Source organism: Canis aureus, chromosome 6, assembly GCF_053574225.1.
Source record: "Canis aureus isolate CA01 chromosome 6, VMU_Caureus_v.1.0, whole genome shotgun sequence".
NCBI lineage: Eukaryota > Metazoa > Chordata > Mammalia > Carnivora > Canidae > Canis > Canis aureus.
Window position 1 is genome coordinate 32,517,770 of NC_135616.1, and position 21,010 is coordinate 32,538,779.

The window sequence follows — 21,010 nt, forward strand, 5'->3', positions numbered from 1 at the left end:
TTCTTTATGCCCAAAGAACAACAGAAGTTTACTTTGAGATGGAAACCCTGTAATTACATCTTTCTTTTTTTCTTCTGGTTACCAAACAGTCACCTATTTCTCCAACTGCTGCTTCTATTGCATGGTTTCCAAACTCCTTACTACCATGTCTGCTTTTCTGGTTTTATTGCTTATTGCTGTGTTTTCTCAAAAATGGCTTCCACATATGAGCACTTGGGTGAGCACTGAGGATGGTGGTAATATTGCCACCTGTGCTTAAAATACTACATTTCTAATATAGGCTAAGATTGCATGAGCTGTAAAAAATAAGCATCACAAAGTTGGCTGATTTGGGGCTTGAGATCAACCAGGAATTTTCTCTTGAATTCTGGCTCAGCCAGGTGTTGGCTGTTGTCTTGAATGAGATTAGCTTCCTTATAAAAGTGGTGAGAAAAAAAACACTTCCTTGCCCTTTTTCCTTTTTGTGAGGTTATGGAGAAGGTATCTGCCTGTGCCTTCATCTTGGACTTCTCAGCCTTTGGAATGGTGAGAAATAGATTTCTTGTCTATAAATCACTTAGTTTATGATATTTTGTTATAGCAGCAAGACTAAGATAATATGATTAATGAGCACTTTTATATATCAACTCTTTTGAGATGTGTAAAATCTGTGAGGTAGAAGAGTGGCAGGCATTATCCTATCCATTTTGTAAATGAGGAAATAAAGGCCCCTGGAAAGGTTAGGTGACTTGGCCATCATCATATAATTTCTAAGCATTTAAGCATTAAATGCTTAAATTTCTAAGCATTTAAACAAAATACCTTGTTTTCATTGTCTTTGAATGTAACAAAATAAGTTGTGCTTTATTCTTTATAGAATTTGTAGTAATGCCCAAGAGCTAATTGTCTAGTTAAATGTATTTTTATTGCACAAGCATTAAATGGCATTAAATGGATTTTTAAAAGAAAAATCCTCTTTTCACAACTCCAAAAGAACACTCCAACTTTAGCATATTTTTAGTTTTGGTTGGTAAATATCCATGCTTTATGTAACTACGATAATAGGAATGATACATTTCTGACCTGAATCTTTTAGTGAATAGGATGTTAAAATCTTCTCTCTTGTAGTTACTTAGACTTCATTGTCCTCATTTTTTAAAATATTTTATTTATTTATTCGAGAAAGAGAGAGAGACAGAGACAGAGACAGGGACAGGCAGAGGGAGAAGCAGGCTCCATGCAGGGAGCCCCATGCGGGACTTGATCCTGGGACTCCAGGATCACACCCTGGGCTGAAGGCAGACGCTCAACTGCTGAGCCACTCAGGGATTCCCCCATTGTCCTCATTTTAAACAAATTATGTTTTGTGCTTAATGGTTAAAATATTTAAAAGGTATATAGTTTAGGTAATACCACGATGACTATTGAGAAAACTGTTAGGAATATTAATTTCCAGAACCTTAGGAAAAAAAAAAAATGCTTGTGTCAAGCTGGTGTATCCATATTGTGTTCCAAAGCGGTTGTCCTTATGTGCCAAGCTTATAGTAACATAGTCATGGCTTAACATTCTAAGGGTTATTTATTTTGTAATTATTTTGTTAACTTTGATGCAAAATCCTGTTGCAAGTCTTTTTTCACTACTGGTATGGTGAACTATTTTCTCCTGTCTCTGGCATTTCTTCATAAACTTTCCCCCCATTCTTTGCTGCTTAACTTGCAAAATTTTTTGATGAATTACCTACCAAACATGACTGAATCTCAGTGATGGATAAAGCTTAGGTTACAGCTTGTATTATTGGTGATGCTATAATTAGCCTTAAGACTGAGTCTCTCTAAAAGGGGATGATTCTCTATATATTATACATGGTTGGTTTTGTATGTGTGTGGTATGGGGGGGGGGTCTATTGTACAAAGGGCTCAGGTGAACTCCCTTAGTGCCCTCGTGGGCTGGGTTCTGCATCCTCTTGAGTGGGAGGGAAGTGCTTAACCTGGTGTATCTGGACTTTAGCTCTAGTAGAGGGATTTAACCATTTGTTGCTTTCTCTTTAATGGGGAGATTATTAGAATGGCTTTTGCAGCTGGAGACAAGCAGACTACCTCAGCCCCAAGTACTTTGACTTTAGATATCAACTGTTGGCACCTCCTTTCTTCCTGAGAAATTGGGTTTGTACAAATCCTGCCTTACTTGGAAGGAGTCCCAGCACCAGCTTACTTCTTACTTTGCTGTCTAGGTAATGTTTCCAGAGTGGAGGCATTATTTATTGGATAACATACTTGTGTATCCATAGGACTCAAATGAAAAAAGGGACTTGGCAAATTGAACTCCAATAAAAAAGAAGAGAAAGAAAGAAAGAAAAAAGGGACTTGGAACCCTTGTAGATGTAAAGTGATGGACTAGATAAGATCTGGGTGACCTCAACATGAGCATTTCAGTACTAAAGAGGGTGAGGGAATGTGTTTTTAAAAGTCTTTTAATATGCAGATATGAAAAGGATTTTGTTTTATTGAGGGGGAGGAGGAGAGGGATCAGATATCTGCTAAATCCTGTAACTTAAAAAAGCCCCATGATAAACATCACTTAATACCTATTCTTTGTATATTTGTATGTTAGAGAATTACATGATTTTAAAGATTGAAAACTAGTTTTAATATGGCAATAAGCATTCTCCTGCCAATTTAATAGCTTTCAATTTCAAATATTACTCAATTGCTCTGCTGTGATACTTTTTTCATACTTCCTTCATATGAACGGAGTAAGGTTAGAATCAGATTAGAACTTTAAACTTTTTTTCTTCTGAGTTTACTTAAAACAATTCTAAGTTTTAAACTTTCTATTAAAGAGAGGTGCATATAAACGTACATCTCCATTTCCACAGTGAACAGACCTGTGTTTATAGCACCAGGTGAAAGTCAAAAGCATCTAGCTCCTCAAGTCTCTGGCACCCCTTCCCCATCACTGTCCACACCCCATCCCCATAAAGGTAGCTACTGTTTTTCTAGTACTATGGATTAGTTTTGCCTGGTTTTGAAGTTTATGTAATAATAACCAAGGTGGTGATGCTGGAGGTGCACAGCTGAATTCTAGGAGGGCAGACGTGTCAGAGTTGGAATAAAAACAAATGTCTCTTCCCAACACAGGGTGCCAGGTGCTTGCATGTGCATAACAAGTTATCTTCAAAGAGAGGTTTTTGTCAGGCTCCCCGAAGCATTCCCTGACCTGTCAAGTTCAAAACCTGATTCCCTATTCTCTGCTGAGTTTACTTTTTTAATCTGGTGAGAATTTATCACTTTAGAAAAAGTCTTCATGGGCATGATAAATATTTTAAAACATTTAGAAAGTCGGGAACTTGAAAGCTCCTTTCTTCCTGGGATGATTTTGCTTCAGGTTTTTATGAGCTGGCTCCTGCTGTGTCTTCATTTCCAGGCACCTTCTGGAAGCACTTCCCGACCTATTCATGAGAATACTTATATGGCATTCTGGGGGTATGTTGAAGATGATTTGAGGGAATTTTCTACACAATGGTGAAAACAGTCATTATCTTTTCTGCTACCCTATAAGAACAAAATTTTACATATTTATAAAATTCCAGGTACTTGTTTTCATTTTTACTGAGAAATCTGAACTTGCTTCAGCTTTTTTAATACAAGGTTTAATGCTCGCAATGACCACATACAATTTCTGATAAAAAAAAAATCAAGATTTTTTTTAGTAACATCTTTAAATTGTTGACAATCTTTGTCAACAAAGAACTCTCATTCCACAGATGGTTTCAGGAAAAAAAAACTTAAAACAATTTCTGCAATTATTTTACAATCTACAACAGTTGAAATTACACTTAAGGGTCTGACAGCTCTTTTCTTTCATGGACGAAATGTTGACATTTCTTGTGATAATGTGAAAAGATTAAAATGTAGTTGAACTTCTTGATGTTAAGTGTTTAGAAGTAATAATGGAGCTCTAATTCGTAGACTGTGCATGGATTGTTAGAGCTGTCACTCTGCAGATAGCTTGAATGCTAATAAAAGGGCCCATCAGCTGCAAATTGATAGGCCTTTCAACATCTATGAAGGCGGTGCTTCAGAGCACTGCCTGAAGGCTTGGTACTCCTACCAGAGAGCCCCCACCTTACCCTCAGGTGGCCCCACTGTGGGCATAGAAATTCTCCTTGTTTACCCAGAATATGACTTCTTGCCTTTTGTTGGTTCTTCATTTCAGCAACAGTCGAATGCTTTGCAGCTTGCCTCCTGGAGTGTATTGCCAAATAGCACAGCACCTCCTCATCTGCATTCAGCCTACAGTGCACACAGCAGCACATGACAGGCATCACTTACATTGCCAGTGGCCGGAAGGTATGTGGTACTTCAGACCCTGATACTCTCCAGTATGTTCCAAGGAACCTGGAATAGGCAGATGGTAGTTGCAACTGGCCTGTTGGCTTAGGCTATACTAGACCCTGTCTGGCTGCCCCAGAGCTGCAGGGATCAGTAACTCTTGGTACCTATTGCAACAGGTTTTGCTTTTTTTTTTTTTTTTTTTTTTTTTTTTTGAAACCTTGGATTTAGAGGGATTAATGCTTGGTCTTTCTGAATTTGTAGGAAATTGAGCTTCCTTTCACGTTTCTAGATTTCTAATTCATACTAGATATTGTTGCAAACCACTCATTTGGGAAGACAAGAGGCAGCAAAGTGTCATCTCTCAGAGGGTAGACTCTAGTACCTAACTGACAGGATCCAAATCTCAGCCAGTTGCTACCTCTGTATGCTGTGTTCCTCTCCTCATCTGTATAAAATAGGGATGACGATGATAATGCCTTTTCCTAGGATTGTGAAGATTGACTTCATGCATATTAGTTCCTTGAACGAGTGTGTAGTATAGTGTCTAACAGTATTCATTAATGATGATAAATTGTCAGGAACAACAAGCTGATGTTAGGGGTATTACTAAGAAGCTGACTAGTATGCCAGTAGACCAGTAGTAGTCTTTTTTTTTTTTTTTTTTTTTTTGGAGTTGGATTCAGAGGAATAAACAATGGTTGTGAAATCTGAAGGGATTCTTACCTTTAACCCATCACTAGACCATAGTCTTTGCTTTGGGTTTCTATTTCCCATTTACATTATACACTGTGCCACCAGAATGGACATTATCCTTCCATTTTAATGAAGGCAACAAGGTGACAAGTCAGAATAAAGCTTGGGGCTTATGCATGGAATGGTCGCCTACATTTAAGAAGGTTGAATCCTATATTTAGTGTCATTGAGTTGCTAGGGTAACTTGCAGCTAATACAAAAACTCATTGACCTACGTTGTTAAAAAATTATATCCTGCTCCTTGGTGTCCAGAGCCCTCCTAATTTTTTACATTCTTTGAACCTTGGACTTGGGCTAACCATAATAAGAGACAACTTAAAATAAAAATCTTAACTAAAGACATAAGTTGGCCTCATAGTTGACATGGCAAGTCTACAGAGGGAACAGACTTTGTCTTTCACCTATTACAGGTTTTGTCACAGAAAAGAGGATTAATATAGTAACACTTCATTGTAAATGGACTTTAATAAATGCTAAATTACCACCAAATTCCTATGGAACTGCACACAGCTACTTTTACATTCAAAGAGTTTTTTTATGATTAATGTTATTGTAATGAATACCAAAGAAATTAATAACCATTTGTCACTTTAAAAAGTGTTGCCGATTAATTTTATGCTATTTTTCTATTCTCATTTGTCATAAGGGTGAGAACCTAGAATTTTAATGTATAATATGTGGTGTGAATTAAAGAAGTGGCCATGCCACACTGACCTTTTCAATATTCTAATCTTTGCTTCACTGACCTCTTAGACCTCTTCCTGGCAACAGTTAGGTTTTTGAGAGGAGGGAGAGCTGAGCCTATTGGATGAGTGAGCAGAATGAGGAAATATTTTAAGACACACTTTCATAATTCACTGACTGTATTGGAAATTCAAATTTTCAGACTATTCATTATCTTGACAAACATTGTAATGTGTGCAGAATATGGCACCACATAAATCCATTCTGGTGACAAAGAGTGTAATGAGAATGGGAAATAGTAGAAACCCAAAGCAATCACTTTACAATCTGGAAACTGGATAAAATGAAGCTCCCACCAGGTTTCATGGGAGTTCTTTTTTGGCACTCTTAACAATTGCTTTTCACAGAAAACACAGCATGGCACCATATCCAAGCACTCATAAAGGGAATTTGGACACATTCATTTGGAAAGTGGCTTCCATCCAAGTAGAACATCAATTTAACAAACTCACATCCTTTACACTGTGGGGCAATGATTTGACATCACTGGTTGTATTGAATGATTCATTCCTATTTTGAAGGGACGTAAATATTTTCACATATTTGTATATTCATTTACTTAACTATTTAATAAGTATATAGCAAGTTATGTGTGTGCATAGTATTGTGCTAGCTAGTAAGAGAGGCTTACACACTAAAGAGATAAAATATGAGTGAATGGGGATCCCTGGGTGGTTCAGCGGTTTAGTGCCTGTCTTCTGCCCAGGGCATGATCCTGGAGTCCTGGGAGAGTCCTGCATCAGGCTCCATGCATAGAGCCTGCTTCTCCCTCTGCCTGTGTCTCTGCCCACCACTGTCTCCTCCCTATGTCTCTCATGAATAAATAAAATATTTTTAAAAATATTGGCGAATGGACACCAAAGTACAAATAGCTAGGGATAGAGTCCTTCAGAAAGACAGGCTGTATTTTTCTGGAGAATGTGCGAAGGATTGCTCTGGTCAAGATGAGTCTGGGCTGTTGTGTGCCAATGAGAAGGTATTTGGTCCCTGGAAATGAGGGTAGCTAATCTGCAGGAGAAGGATGTTTAGAGTATGATGAGCGATGAGGATGGATTTCTATTTTTAATAATTGTATAACCAATTGGTCATATCAGTATAAAGTTTTATAGTTATTCACACAAAATTTTAGCCAGTAATGATTAGCCCATACATAGCACCAACATTTGTGCTTATCACTTGCTATGGGAAGGTTTCATTTTAGAGAGTGTATATAGGGAGGTAGAAGCCAGTGAGCTGTGGTAGACACTGTGTCCCACTCAAATGTATTAATATTTTAGTATCTTTGATCACTGTACTACTGTTTGCCTAGTCCATGTGATTGAACAATGCAGTCAGAATAGTTTGGTAGTGAGTCTGAAAGTACATGGGTGGTCTGGACTGGGAGGTTATCTAGTTACTGAATTTGAAAGCAGCATCATGGATCAAAACATGGTAGGCAAGTATTAAAAATGATTTCTTAAATTATTGAAGGTTTAGCCAGTTGAGGTTTAAAACTTCTCTGACCTTTCTTTTGCCTGTCTGGTCCAGCATCAAATAAGTCTATATGTTGCAATTAGCTGACATGAGACTTTGGGTTCCTTTAAGTGATTGTGTTAGGTTTTGTTAGCTTTGGGAAAAGATTAGCCATTCAGTGTCTCTTTAAATATTGCTTCTGCCAGATTCTATTCTTTTCCTTGGACTCTTGGTATATTCACTTGTCAACAGCTGCTTGACGGACATTTTTGTATCAGATAATTCACATTTGTAGGAGTCTGTCATGTTCATTGAAGGATATTTAACGATATCTTTGGTCTCTACTCACTAGATGCCAGTAGCAACCTCTAGAAGTTGTTACTGAAAAAAAACAAAACAAAAACTTTTAGATACTGCCACATGTCCTCTGGGTTAGTATGACAAAATTGTCTGAAGTTAACCCCTGAATTATATGTCTATTATCCTACAAAAATCTGTAAACCATGTATCTTGTGCTTCTCTTTTATCCTCTCCTTGTTTCAATTTGTTTACTGTGTTTGCCCTGTGTTCCTGTTTAATTCCTTTCATCAGTCATTTTTGGTCAACTTTATTAAACTCCTTAATTTCACTTGTTTTTAAATTCTAGAATTCTAACTTTATTAAAAAGTTACTAGCTGAAATACTGTATCTTAATTTTCCTGATCATAGTATTTTAATTGTTAACTTGAAAATTTGCATCACTTGTGGGTCTATTTCTATTTGCTATTTTAACTCTTAGTCCTATTTTTTTTTTTTTTTAATTTCTGTGCCTGGCCATTGAAAGCTAGACATTGTTTATGAGAAATTATAGATATTTTAGTCTCACTACAGTGGCAGATCACTTTAATTCAGTTAGGGAATTGAGCTAGTTAGAAGTTGAGTGTATAGCTCTTTAGTTTCATAAGTATAAGCTTGAAATGTTTACCAGGATCCTTCTACTTTGTGGGCTTTGAATACCGTTTCTTTTCCTTACTAACATTATGGGTCTACTAAAATTTCTGCTTCATTTTTCAGTCTTTTAGAAACCACATTATATATATATATATATATATATATATATATAATTTATATCTGACATATGTTCTCTAGAAGCAGAGCCAGAGTTTGTGATTCCTGTGATAGTATTTTATTGGGTGCATACCCCTAAGATTATTAGGAAAAGCAAGATATAGCAAGAGAAGAAAAGTTAAGCAAGAAAAATAGTCTTGACTAAAGATTTAGCTATATCTTGGTCTTAAGCTCTGTAGCACAAACCACACTATAGAGATGGTCCCTACTTACAGCATGGGGACAAGCCTTTTGTACCTATCATGTCCCTGACTGTCCTTGGGGGTAAGGCTTAACCTCTTAAATGAGACTTCTCCTGTTTGCATTTAGTCAAGGAAAATTTGGAAAGAGGGGGCAGCTATGAGTGATTAGCAGCCAGCACTAACAATGGGTGGGGTTATGTGTACCAGCTCAGCAAAAGGGATTTGGCTCAAGGCATCAAGGGCTTCCATTGAAGTACAATCCTTGCACTATTTAGATTCCCTTCTTGCATTCAGGTGCCTTCATTCAAATACAACTTTGCCAGCATTGTGGTTTGTCACAATTTCTGGGTAATCTTGTTTTAAAAATCAAGGAGAATAGTTGGATTAAATTGGTCCTTCTCTTCCTCTGCCATTACCCATTTCCTCTCAATTGGCTATGCGAGGCTTCATGGCTAGCTTAATAGAGTGACCCAACCAGACCCTCATTCCTGAGGGGTCTTAGACCCTTTACCATCCCTTTTTCAGACTGTGGTTTCTGAATTTGCTCACTTATAGTTGGGTATGAAGTCACCAAAATGCTCAAATGGATTAGCTGAATATAAAATTTCTTCCTTCCCCCATTATGTAGTATCAATGGTTTTCATAATGATTGGAGTTAATTACTTTTGAAAGCAAGGTGACTCTGTTTTGTACCTACTGGCGTTTTGGCTTGAGAAATCTAAAATGATCAGGCAGAAATCATCCTCCTGGATCAAGGTAGGCCCTAAATCCAATAACAAGGGTCCTTGTAGGAAAAGAGATGGGAAGAATACCCAGAGGAGGCAGTGCAAAAACTGTTAAATGCTGTATCTGTAAACCAAGGAATGCAAAGGATTGTCCCTAGTCCCTTAAAACTAGGAGACAGGCCTGGAACAGATTTCAGTCTCAGAACATCCAGAGCGAACCAAAATTATCAACACCTTGATTTCAGTCTTGTGGCTTCTAGAACTGTGAAAAAATAGACTTCTGTTTTTTGAAGTCCCTCATTTGAGAGAGCCCTAGGAAACTAATAGGGTTGGTCATGCTGGCTGAGGCATTGTGGGTAGAAAAGATTAAACTAATCAGAATATGAAGCTGCCGAGGTAAAACATGTCTCTTTTCAAGCTAGAAGGTGTCCAGTAAATCAACTTACCACTGAGACCCTGGTCTACTTGAGATTTGGTATCTTATTGGAGGCTCTCAGCATTGGCTTCTTTTGCTCAGATACTGGACAATCAGCAGTGACTATATCAGTCTTAGTAATATTATGGATGCTATGGGCCATGTATAGCTCCTAGCTCTGTTTCTTGGGCTAATTCAGTCTTGATCATGTTGGACAAGCCCTTTCTGGAGGAAAGAAGCTGGTTGACACCTAATGAATACCTCTCCACTTAGCTGCTTGGACCTGTTCTGCAGGTGATAATTTCTGTCGGGCATTTATGTGCAGTCCCCAAATTCTTGCATTCTGCGGCCACCTACCTAAATCCAACATTTGCCTCTGGATTTTTCTTGCACTCAGTTTTCTAGTATTGCAACTTCAAGGCCTCTGACCAAATAGACAAGTCATTTACCACTTCACATAATAAGTACATGCGTGTCCTAATTTTGGGCCACTTTACTTTCTCTCAAAGCGAATAGCAAGGTGTCCTGCTTGAATCACTGCCATTGGGAGTATTAGTCCTCACCATTGTCTTTCAAAGACCTACCTGTGTGGGCCTGTAGTGAGCTAGCAGTCTGTTTTTCCTTGTACCTGAACACAGACCAAGCTGATTTATCCATGAGCCAAGTTTACAGGTCATTGTCTTCCTCCAGCTGCTGATAGAGAATGTCTCAGGAGACAATATGAACTCTCTGGACTTGTCCAAACCTGATATCTGAAACTCTTTCCGCTTTATGATGAGTTGTTGCTGGGGCCATGCAAACTTACGACGATGTGTCTAAGAGTATAGAGTGTATGGTGGGCAGTTGTGGTCTCAGGGTCACTTGGTCTTCCATGGTTATGTGTTCAGTTTCTACCAGTGCCAACTTGAGTGCCAAAGCAATGTTTTGAATGTATCTAATTGCTAAAGTTGGTATGGTGTTGCTCCGGAAACCTTGAAGTTTTCCTTGCAATTTCCTATTAGAACTTTTGGTATAGTCTCCTATATCTTTCTCTAATATATAAACATCTTCTCTTTTTTTTATTTTATTTTATTTTATTTTATTTTTTTAAATATTTTATTGGTGTTTAATTTACTAACATACAGAATAACACCCAGTGCCCGTCACCCATTCACTCCCACCCCCCGCCCTCCTCCCCTTCTACCACCCCTAGTTCGTTTCCCAGAGTTAGCAGTCTTTACGTTCTGTCTCCCTTTCTGATATTTCCCACACATTTCTTCTCCCTTCCCTTATTTTCCCTTTCACTATTATTTATATTCCCCAAATGAATGAGAACATATAATGTTTGTCCTTCTCCGACTGACTTACTTCACTCAGCATAATACCCTCCAGTTCCATCCACGTTGAAGCAAATGGTGGGTATTTGTCATTTCTAATAGCTGAGTAATATTCCATTGTATACATAAACCACATCTTCTTTATCCATTCATCTTTCGTTGGACACCGAGGCTCCTTCCACAGTTTGGCTATCGTGGCCATTGCTGCTAGAAACATCGGGGTGCAGGTGTCCCGGCTAAACATCTTCTCTTGCTCTGGGCCTCACTTAAAACTTTATAGTCTTCTGTGCTACCTGATGAATGGGATTGAGCAGTATCCCCAAGGGTGGAGTATGTGTTTTCTAAAACTTGGAGGCTTACCAAGTACTATTTCTTAACAGTAAAAGTTGCAAGGTACAGTAACTTTATTTTAAAAGGGCTAAAAAAAAGGGGGGGGGGGCTAATCCAGCATGCTTTGGATCACCAGACCCCTAAAATATTGATCGATATGTCAGGTCCATGAATCTTTGACATTTATCTCTCACTTTCTAGAATGCATGTATCTTACCAAGGCATCTGTAACTGCCAGTTATTACCAGGTTTGATAAACCTCCCATAGTATATTGGGCAGTGTGATATTCTACAGAATGTCCAGATGGTTCAAATTCCATTGAGCTATATTTTGACAGAAAGCAGAAGAATTAAGTTGTCTCTTCAAGACCACAAATGTATATGGCTATTCCAAGTGAAGTGAAAACAAACTACTTTTAATTTTCCTTTCTGATGTATACTAAAAGGTTGCATTGGTAGAGATTCTTAATATAGAACTATTCTATAACCAGGGATGAGTTAATTGGTTCTACTCAAGATAATGTATCTGATAAAGCAGCTGTACTTGGGACTGCTACTTAACTAGGTTTGTAGTAGTCCGCTATTTCTGTGATCCATTGGACTTCTTGGAGGAGCCACATTGGTGAATTGATTAGGGCTAGATGGCACATCATCACTGATTCAAGTCTTTGAAAATGGTGCTGACCATGTGTCCCTCCAGAATATGATACTGCTGATTCCTGTCTTCACTGCAGGGAGAAGTTGCAGGTACTTCCATTTGATTTTTTTTTTTCCCCCTACCCCTCTAGCTATTGCTTTACACGTACAGGAGCCAATAGGAAGTTTCTGAACTAATTTTCATGTCCCTTCTAATTAAACATTTTGGAACTGAGAAATTATTACCAGATGTGCTTATAGGCATATTGGATACATGGAGATGGATCTGGGTCAGTTTTTTTCCACTTCTGATTCTCCTATACTGACTCTAACAGGAGATCGTAAGGACTCTCCGGGGATCCCTGATTCTTAGGATCACCTCATATCCTATGGAGACAGCTGCTGTGGAAATACCTGGCTATTCTTTCTCCAGTGTATGGTTATGAGTGCGGAGCCATTGTCACTTTTCAGAAGGGCTGTGGAGAGCAGATACTATGCTTATTTTCATTCTCTACTAGTTCCAGTTTTTGCCACTGGGAACTCTTTCAGTTGATTCCTGTGTCCTTTTGACCTACCACCTCATTGTGTTTTGTTCCTGATTTGTTTTACATTTTCTTACTTTATGGCCCAACAATGTGCTCCAGGCTCATCTTGTATATTTCCTTCCCTTACCTTAGAAACAGCCATTTCTCCAAGGAGGCCTGAGTGCAATTGTGTTCTTAAGAATGGTATTAGGAACTAAGATCTAACTACTGGTTGGACTTTTTAACTGGAGTACCATTGCTTGTAGGTCCTCTCAGCTAACAGAGCAAGGAAATACATGTGTTTTTACTAGCTCACATATCTAGAATTAATTCCCTATGTAATCCTCTGTACATTAAGCGGAACATGAGTTTACACTGAAGTCTCTGACTCTAATCCATTGCCATATGGACCCTATGTGCCTCTTCCTCATGCTTATTTGTGAACTGTGACTGCAATAGTGAAGGACCTGGCTCCTATCATTTGTTTTGCTTAGTTGTTCAAATCTGGTATATGTGTATACTATTACTGGAATTAACTCCTACCCCCATGGGAGACACTTTTATCACTTAAAGTGCAGTGGTTATGTACAATCTCTTTTGCCATTAGTTTTATACACTTATTGCCAAAATTGCATAGAGCAGCATGCTGTTCCCAGGCCCTATTCAGTGAGAGTTTATCGTACGTTTGTTACACAGATTATTGCATCACATTCTATATTTCATACTGGGATTCCCTTAACATCTTTGGTAACTTTTATAAGTTTGCATACATGAAGGTATATTCTGTGCTGTGGAGTTTGATGGGTTTTGACCAGTGCATAATGTGTATCTACTATTGGTGTATCCTACAGACTAATTTCATCATTCTAAAAAGTTTTGTGGTTCACTTACTGAACCCTCCTGCTCCTCTCCCTGAGCCTGTGGCAGCCACTGATCTTTTCACTATTCTTATACATTAGACTTTTCTAGAATGTCAAATAACTGGAATTGGAGTGTGTAGTCTTTTAAGATTCTTTTCAAATTATTTCACTTACAGTTAATATTCATCCATGCCTTTTCATAGTTTGCTAGCTCATTTCTTAGCACTGAATACTATTCCATCGTTTAGATCTACCACAGTTTGATCACATACCTATTCTGGGAAATTTGGTTGCTTTTTGGTTCTTGATAATAGATAATGCTACTATAAATATTTGTGTGCAGGCTTTTGTGTGGGCCTGTTTACCCCAAATCATTTGAGTAAATACCTAGACATGAGGTTCCTGGATATTAGGCTAAGCCTATATTTACTTTAGTAAGAAACTGCTAAACTGTCTTCTACAGTGAGTACAGCATTCTGCATTCCTGGTACCAAATGAATGTGAGTTCCTGTTACGCTGCACCCTTACCAGTAATTGGTAGTAGCAGATTTTTTTTTTTTTTTGGCCAATCTGTGTAGTAGTAGTATCTCATTGTTATAATTTGCAATTCCTTAATAACAAGTGTCTATCCTTTCCATATTTTGTCATCTAATGTATCTTTAGTATTGTATGATTTTTATTTTTTGTTTGCAGAGTTTTAAGAGTTCCTCATGTTTTAGATACAAGTAGTTTATCAAATGTGTGTCTTGCAGATATTTGCTCCCATTCTGTTTTGTGTTGTCATTTTAAGTGAGAATTTTAAAAAAGACTTTAATCTCTATACCCCACAAGGGACTTGAACTCACAACTCTGAGATCAAGATTCACATGTTTGACCCATTGAGTCAGCCAGATGCCCCAAGAAAATTTAACTTTAATGAAGTCCAATCTATTTTTTTCTTTCATGGATCATGCTATTGGTACTTTATCTGAAAACTCATTGCCAGACTGAGATCATCTAGATATTCTATGTTTTCATCCAAATTTTGTCTGATGTTTTATATTTAGATCTATGGTCTTTTTTGAATCTTTGTGAGTTAGAAGGCTTGTGTAAATTTTCTTTCATATGTGGATGCCCACTTGTTTCACCACCATTTGTTTAAAAGACTATCCTTCTTGTATTGGGTTGCCTTTGTTCTTTTGCCAAAGATCAACGGACTATATTTGAGTGAGTCTACTTCTGAGCCCTCTAATCTAATGATAAATGTATCCTATTGCCAGTACCATTCTGTCTTGATTATTGTAGCTATATAGTGATCCTTGAAATTGAGTACTGTCCCTTAATTCTGACCACCTTCTCAGTGGTGTGTTGATAATTCTAGAACTTTTCTCTTTCAGAAAATATACTTGAGAATCAGTTTGTCAGTACTTCTTAAGAGCTTGTTGGAATTTAATTTCCCTCTTAAGTGAGTCAGGAAGTGTCACATGGGGCTGGAGTTGTGGAAATGATCTTCTCTCAGGTGAGATAAGGTAAATTGTCTCTCCCTCTGTAAAGTACACCTTTGTTGTGGAGACTGCTCTGGACACATTTCACAGTGGTTACTTTGACTCTTCCTCAGCCAGAGCCACACAAGATCTTTGTTAGTTCCTCACTCTAAAAGCATGGTTGGGTTCCTGATCATAAGATATGGAGGTTCCTCTATTGATGCCTCCCTCAGGAGTTTGTCACTCTCAAGCTAATCTCTAGGTTCCAGAGATTCATTGAAATTACCATTTAAGTATTCTAATCCGTTAATTGCTCCAATGGCTTCTGCTTCAGTAAATCTATTTCTTTAAGTCTCTAGATTCATCTGCCTCTCCAGATTCAGAGTGATTATTTGTCCTGTGAAAATTGTTCTCTGAGTCTATGAAAAGATTTTCATGGTTTTTTTAAAGCTCCCCCCCCCCCCCATAAGGATGGGAGTGATGACTTCTACCATCTTTTCATATAGGAGCTGAAACTAGAAGTTTACATAAGGCTTTTTTTTTTTTTTTTGTCACTTATTCTTCTGGAAGTCACATTACAAGTTTGTTATTTCATGCTTTTCTGATAAGGGAGTCACAATTTTTCTTTAATCTTTCAGGTCCATTTCTTTCTCTTGCCATTACAAATCTGCTATCAAGGCCATTGGGTGAATTTTTCATTTTTGTTACTATATTTAAATTTCCATTTGGATCTTCTTTGAACTTTCTCTTTAGTTAGATCTTCTATTTGAGTTTTGTTATCAGATTTTCCTTCAGTACTTTTAATATGACTTCCTTTAAATCTTTAGGCATTAGAATGGCTGCATTGAAATTTGGGGCTGCAAAATTCTACATTAGTTTTACTCATTCTTATGGAGTGGCTTTTTTTCCCCCTTTCTTTCCACAAGTGTATGGGTCAAGCTTGCCTGTTTTTTTTTTTTTTTGCATATCCTGTATTTTTTTTTAGATATTTTAGACAATATATTACAGAAATTTTATATTCTTAAGATTTTATTTATGAGAGAGGCAGAGACCTAGGCAGAGGGAGAAGCAGGCTCCCCAGGGGGAGCCTGATAGAGGACTTGATCCTGGACCCCAGGATTATGCCCTGAGCCAAAGGCAGACCCTCAACCATTGAGCCATCCAAGCATCCCAGAAATTTTATATTCTAATCTTACTTTTTCTTGTTTTCTGTAACTTACCTGGACTTAAACTGTAGAATTTGTCCCTTAAATGTGTAGTTGATGGTATCTCTCTGATGTCTTATTTAGCCTGCCTTCCTAGGAGTCACCCAGCATCCATATAGCTTAATGGTCAGCCAGTGATTGAGTTGTGCTCAATTATGTTAAGCCAGCACATTTTCTGCTTCTGTTCATCTTGTGTGGGATGGGAAGCACATTCTGTGTTGTGCCAGTTCTCAAGCTGTCTTTAGCTTTACTTTGTTTTCTTTTTGCTTAAAAGTAATTTATTCAAGGATAAACAACCGTGTTTATATTAGTTTCAGGTATACAGTGTGACAATTCAATAATACTATGTTTCTTCATAAAGATAAGTATACTCTTAATATGCTTTTCCTCCCATTTTCCTATCCATCTCCCCTCTGGCAACCACCAGTGTGTTCTCTACATTGAAGAGTCTGGTTTTTGTCTCCCCCCCCCTCCTTTTTTTTGTTTAAATCCCACCTCAGAAAACTAAATTTACTGTGTAATCCAGTAATTCCACTACTGGGTATTTACCCAGAGAAAATGAAAACACTAACCTGAAAAAGATTTGGCTTCTACTTTGAACTCTGCTCTCTTGAGTATATCTCCCACATGAGCATACATTGCCAGTTGGGGATGTGTGCAAAGTTTCTTTCTCTCCTACTAGCTGTTCCTTCCAGCATCTTTCCACTAAGTTTCTGGTTGGTTCACTTCTTGGTCCAACCAGGAACACATCCTTAGGCTAGTAGAACTGTCAGTTTCTCACTTATATCCTAACAATGCTGTGTGCTGTGCAATTTTTGTCCTATGTCTGGAGTTGTGCCCACTCTTTCTGGTAGAGCTACTGGTATCTTGGCCAGCCGGCATTGGTGATACTGCCATTTATCATTGACCAAACTTAAAGTGAATGGTGGGTTTTGGCCCCAGATAAGGAAGCCAAAGTTCCTTCCTTTTTGTTAAAGGACCAGTTTAAGGACTGGTCCTTAAACTTAAACTGGTTTAAGTTTTTCCATAAACTTCCACTCATCTGCATTTGTTTAATTTTTTTCAGAGTCCCCAAATAGTTGTTAAACAATTCTATCCTTTTTGGTGGGGGTAGGGAGAGGAATTACCCCTAAAGATGCACTTCTTCATACCTGGAAGGCTCTTTTCCTAGAATCTTATTTTTATTTTATTTTTTTAAAGTTTTATTTATTTATTCATGAGACACACAGTGAGAAAGAGAGGCAGAGACATAGGCAGAGGGAGAAGCAGGCTCCATGTAGGGAGCCCGACATGGGACTCAATCCCAGGTCTCCAGGATCAAGCCTTAGGCTGAAAGTGGCGCTAAATGGCCGAGCCACCCGGGCTGCCCCCTAGAGTCTTTTTAGTAGGAAGTTACAGACCATCTTGTTGCTGGGAGCACTCACTGCTATCGGTTTAATTTCTTTTTATATGTATATATCAAGTTCATACTGATACTTCCGATGCAAATTTAGGATAATGAATGGGGTTTTAAATCTTTGATTTTTAACATCTCTATGTCCCCACTCCTATGCCAAAAGTATGGTTCTTAATAACACCAACATAATTCCTTTATCTCATGGTAGAAACGTACCTGCCTCAGAATAATACCAATGGGGTCGAAATAAGGTTACTTAAAATAGCTTTTTTGCACTGTAGTGCAGGTTTTTATAATAAAATCCTGAGGTTGATTTTTAATTTTTTTTCTGCTGTGTATTTGTGTATTTGCTACAGGAGTCAGGATATATTTGCTCATCCTGGGGGAGAAAAATCTCTGTATTCTATCTTGCCAAGTTCTTAAACATGCTGTTTTATATCCATGATTGATAACAGAGCACATTTCAATGAGATGGAGTTTTTCCACTGTCCAGTGTTGCTGCAAACTTTTATTACACCATAATTCTCAAAGCCTGATGCAGTTTACATTCCAATTTTATGTCAGATGTACTAATGTACTTTAAAAATACTGAATATTAAAGATTTTCAGAAGTAGTTTATAAAATTGGGTATTTTGTGCCACTTTATAGCTTCTTTCCATTTATAAGAGCCACATGGCATCGGGATCTAGACTATTTAGAGTGTCCTGGGTAGATCATGTCTCTGCAATTCCAGGAAGGCGGATTATGAAGTACTCTTGGTTTTAATATATGACAATGGCGAGTGGAGGAACATAGCTACCAAATGTTACTCGAGTGAATTTGATCTTGTTCTCCAAACTTGAAAGAATAAAAACAAATAGCCCACAAGTGTCCCTCCCCACCATTAAAATTTTAGGAAAATTTTTATTTGACCTTTTCCCTAAATTTTTAATCATGCAGGAGTAGAGAAAGTAAACTCCCATGCACCTTCAGAATTTCTAAACTCCTGTCGTTGAATTAAGACCTTCATCCCTTTGCTTTCCATTCAGTGTTTTTGGAAGCAAGCATTAGATATCAAATTCTGTAAACATTTTTCAGTATTTTTCAGTGTTGCCAAAAGATAATGCAGCTGTGCTTATTTTTTTAAAGTATTGTCACAGATTAAAAAAGGTATAACTGGCATAGAATATTAGTTTCAGATGTTCAACATAGTGATTTATTTGTGTACCTTGCAAAATGGTTACCACAATAAGTCTAGCTACCATCTGTCACCTTACAAAGTTAATAAACACTGACTGTATTCCCCATTCTGTGTATTACGTTCCCATGACTTCTAACTGAAAGTTTGTTATTAATTCCCTTCACCCACTTTGTACTCCACACACTCCCTCCCCCAGCAATTACCAATCTGTTCTCTGGATCTAGGAGTCTGGGTTTGATTTGGTTTTTAGATTCCACATAGAGAAAGAAAACCCATATATTTCTTTCTTGGTCTGACTTCAGTTAGCATAATACCCTTAAGGTCCATCCATGTTCTCACAAATAAGATTTCATTCTTTGTATGGCTGAATGATATTCCATTGTGTATATATACATATCTTCATCCATTGATGGGCACTTAGATTTTTTTCCCCCATATTTTTGCTATTGTAAGTAAATAATAGTGCAGTGAACATAGGGACATATCTCTTGAATTAGTTTTTTTCTTTTTGCATAGATAACCAGTAGTGGAATTGCTAGGTCCTACGATAGTTCTATTTTCCTCTATTTTTTGAGGAACCTCTCTGTTTTCCATAGTAGCTGTACCAGTTTACATTCCCACCAACTGCACAAGGGTTCCTTTTCTCCATATCCTTGCCAACACTTACTGCCTGTCTTCTGATAATAGTTATTCTGACCATGTAAGGTATTATGTGGTTTTGATTTGCATTTCCCTGATGAATGATGTTGAACATCTTTTCATGTATCTGTTAGCCACCTGAAGGTCTTTTTTTTGGGGAAAAACTCCATTGAGGTCCTCTGTCCATTTTTTTTTTTTTTCAAGTTGGATTGTTTTTTGCTTTTGAGTTGTATAAGTTATTTGTGTATTTTGGATATTAGCCCTTTCCTGGATACGATTTACAAATATCTTCTCCCATTTGATAGGTTGTCTTTCATTTTGTTAATGAGTTCCTTTGTTGTGTAGAGCTTTCTAGTATGACACAGTCCCAATAGTTTTTCTTTCTTTGCTTTCCTCCTTTCTTGCTTCTTTTTCTTTCTACTTATTTCCCTTTCCTCTAGATTAGTCAGATTAAAAAAAAATGGCTAGGACTGATGCCAAAGAGCTTACTACTTGTGTTTTCTCAGATTTTATAGTTTCAGGTTTGTCTTCAAGTTTTTAATCCATTTTGAGTTGATTTTTTGCATATGGTAGAAGAGTGGGCCAGTTTCATTCTTTTGCATGTAACTGCCCAGTTTTCCTAATACCATTTATTTGAGAGACTTTTGTTTCCCCATTGTATATTCTTGGCCTTTTTTTTTTTTTTTTTTTTTTGGTCATAAGTGAATGAAGTACATATGCATGGGTTTATTTCTGGGTTCTCTATTCTGTTGACCTATGTGTCTATTTTTATGCCAATCCCATGCTATTGATTACTGTAGCTTTGTAGTATATCTTGAAATCAGGAAGTGTGAAACCTTGGCTTTGATCTTTTCCCTCCAATCAAGATTGTTTTAGCTACTCAGCATCTTCTGTGATTTCATACAAGATTCTTCTTGTTCTCGTTCCAAAATTTTATTGGAATTTTGATAGGGATTACTTTGAACCTGTACATTATTTGGGGTTCTATGGGCCTTTGAACAATATTAATTTTTCTGATCCATGAGCATGGAATATCTTTCCATTTGTCCTTAGTTTCTTTGATCAAGATCTGAAAGCTTTCAGTGTTTCACTTTGGTTAAATTTATTCCTAGGTGTATTCTTTTTGATGAAATTGTAAATGGGCTCCTTGATGTGTCTTTCTGATAGTTTTAGTGTGTAAAAACACAACAGATTCTTGTATGGTGATTTGGTATCCTACAACTTTTCTAAATCTAAGTTATATTTCTAATGGACATCTTTCTTTATTTCTTGCCTAATGGCTGTGACTTCCAATACCCTATTGAACAAAAGTGACAAGAGTGGGAATTCTTGACTTGATCCTATTAGAGGAAAAGTTGTCAGTATTTCACCATTGAGTATAATGTTAGCTGTGGGTTTGTTGTATATGGCCTTTATTATGTTGAGGAATGTTTCCTCTATGGCTATTTTGATCTCTTATCAGATATGGGGGGTGAGTCTTATCAAATTCTTCACCTTTTTTTTTTTTTTTTTTTAAATTTTATTATTGGACAGAAAGCTGAGTGAGAGCACAAGCATTAGCATGAATGAGGGAGGGGCAGAGGGACAAGCAGACTCCCCCTGAGTGGGAAGCTTAGCACAAAGCTCTATCTCAGGACCTGAGATCATGACCTGAATTGAAGTCAGATGCTTAACCGACTGAGCCTCCCAGATAACCCTTCTGCATCTATTGAGCTGATAAGATTTTTTTTTCCCTCTAATTTCATTAATGTGTGGTGCATCATATTGA

General features: G+C 37.5%; 1 protein-coding gene across 5 annotated transcripts in view; it reads left to right on the plus strand.

The window, feature by feature from the left end:
* Positions 1-2,234: 2,234 nt before the first annotated feature.
* LOC144315680 (uncharacterized) overlaps positions 2,235-21,010 on the plus strand; it is a 471,692-nt gene continuing 452,916 nt past the window's right edge. For 3 of the 5 annotated variants that reach the window (XR_013381454.1, XM_077900604.1, XM_077900603.1), the window contains exons 1-3: positions 2,245-2,423; positions 3,404-3,462; positions 4,196-4,329. Coding sequence is in view for 2 of the 5 variants with exons in the window: in XM_077900604.1 (XP_077756730.1) it covers positions 2,400-2,423; positions 3,404-3,462; positions 4,196-4,329 (217 nt within the window). In the remaining 3 variants the exon portion in view is untranslated. Of the gene's footprint in view, positions 2,424-3,403; positions 3,570-4,195; positions 4,330-21,010 lie in introns of all 5 variants that reach the window. The other 2 variants (XR_013381455.1, XR_013381456.1) reach the window with 2 other exon arrangements.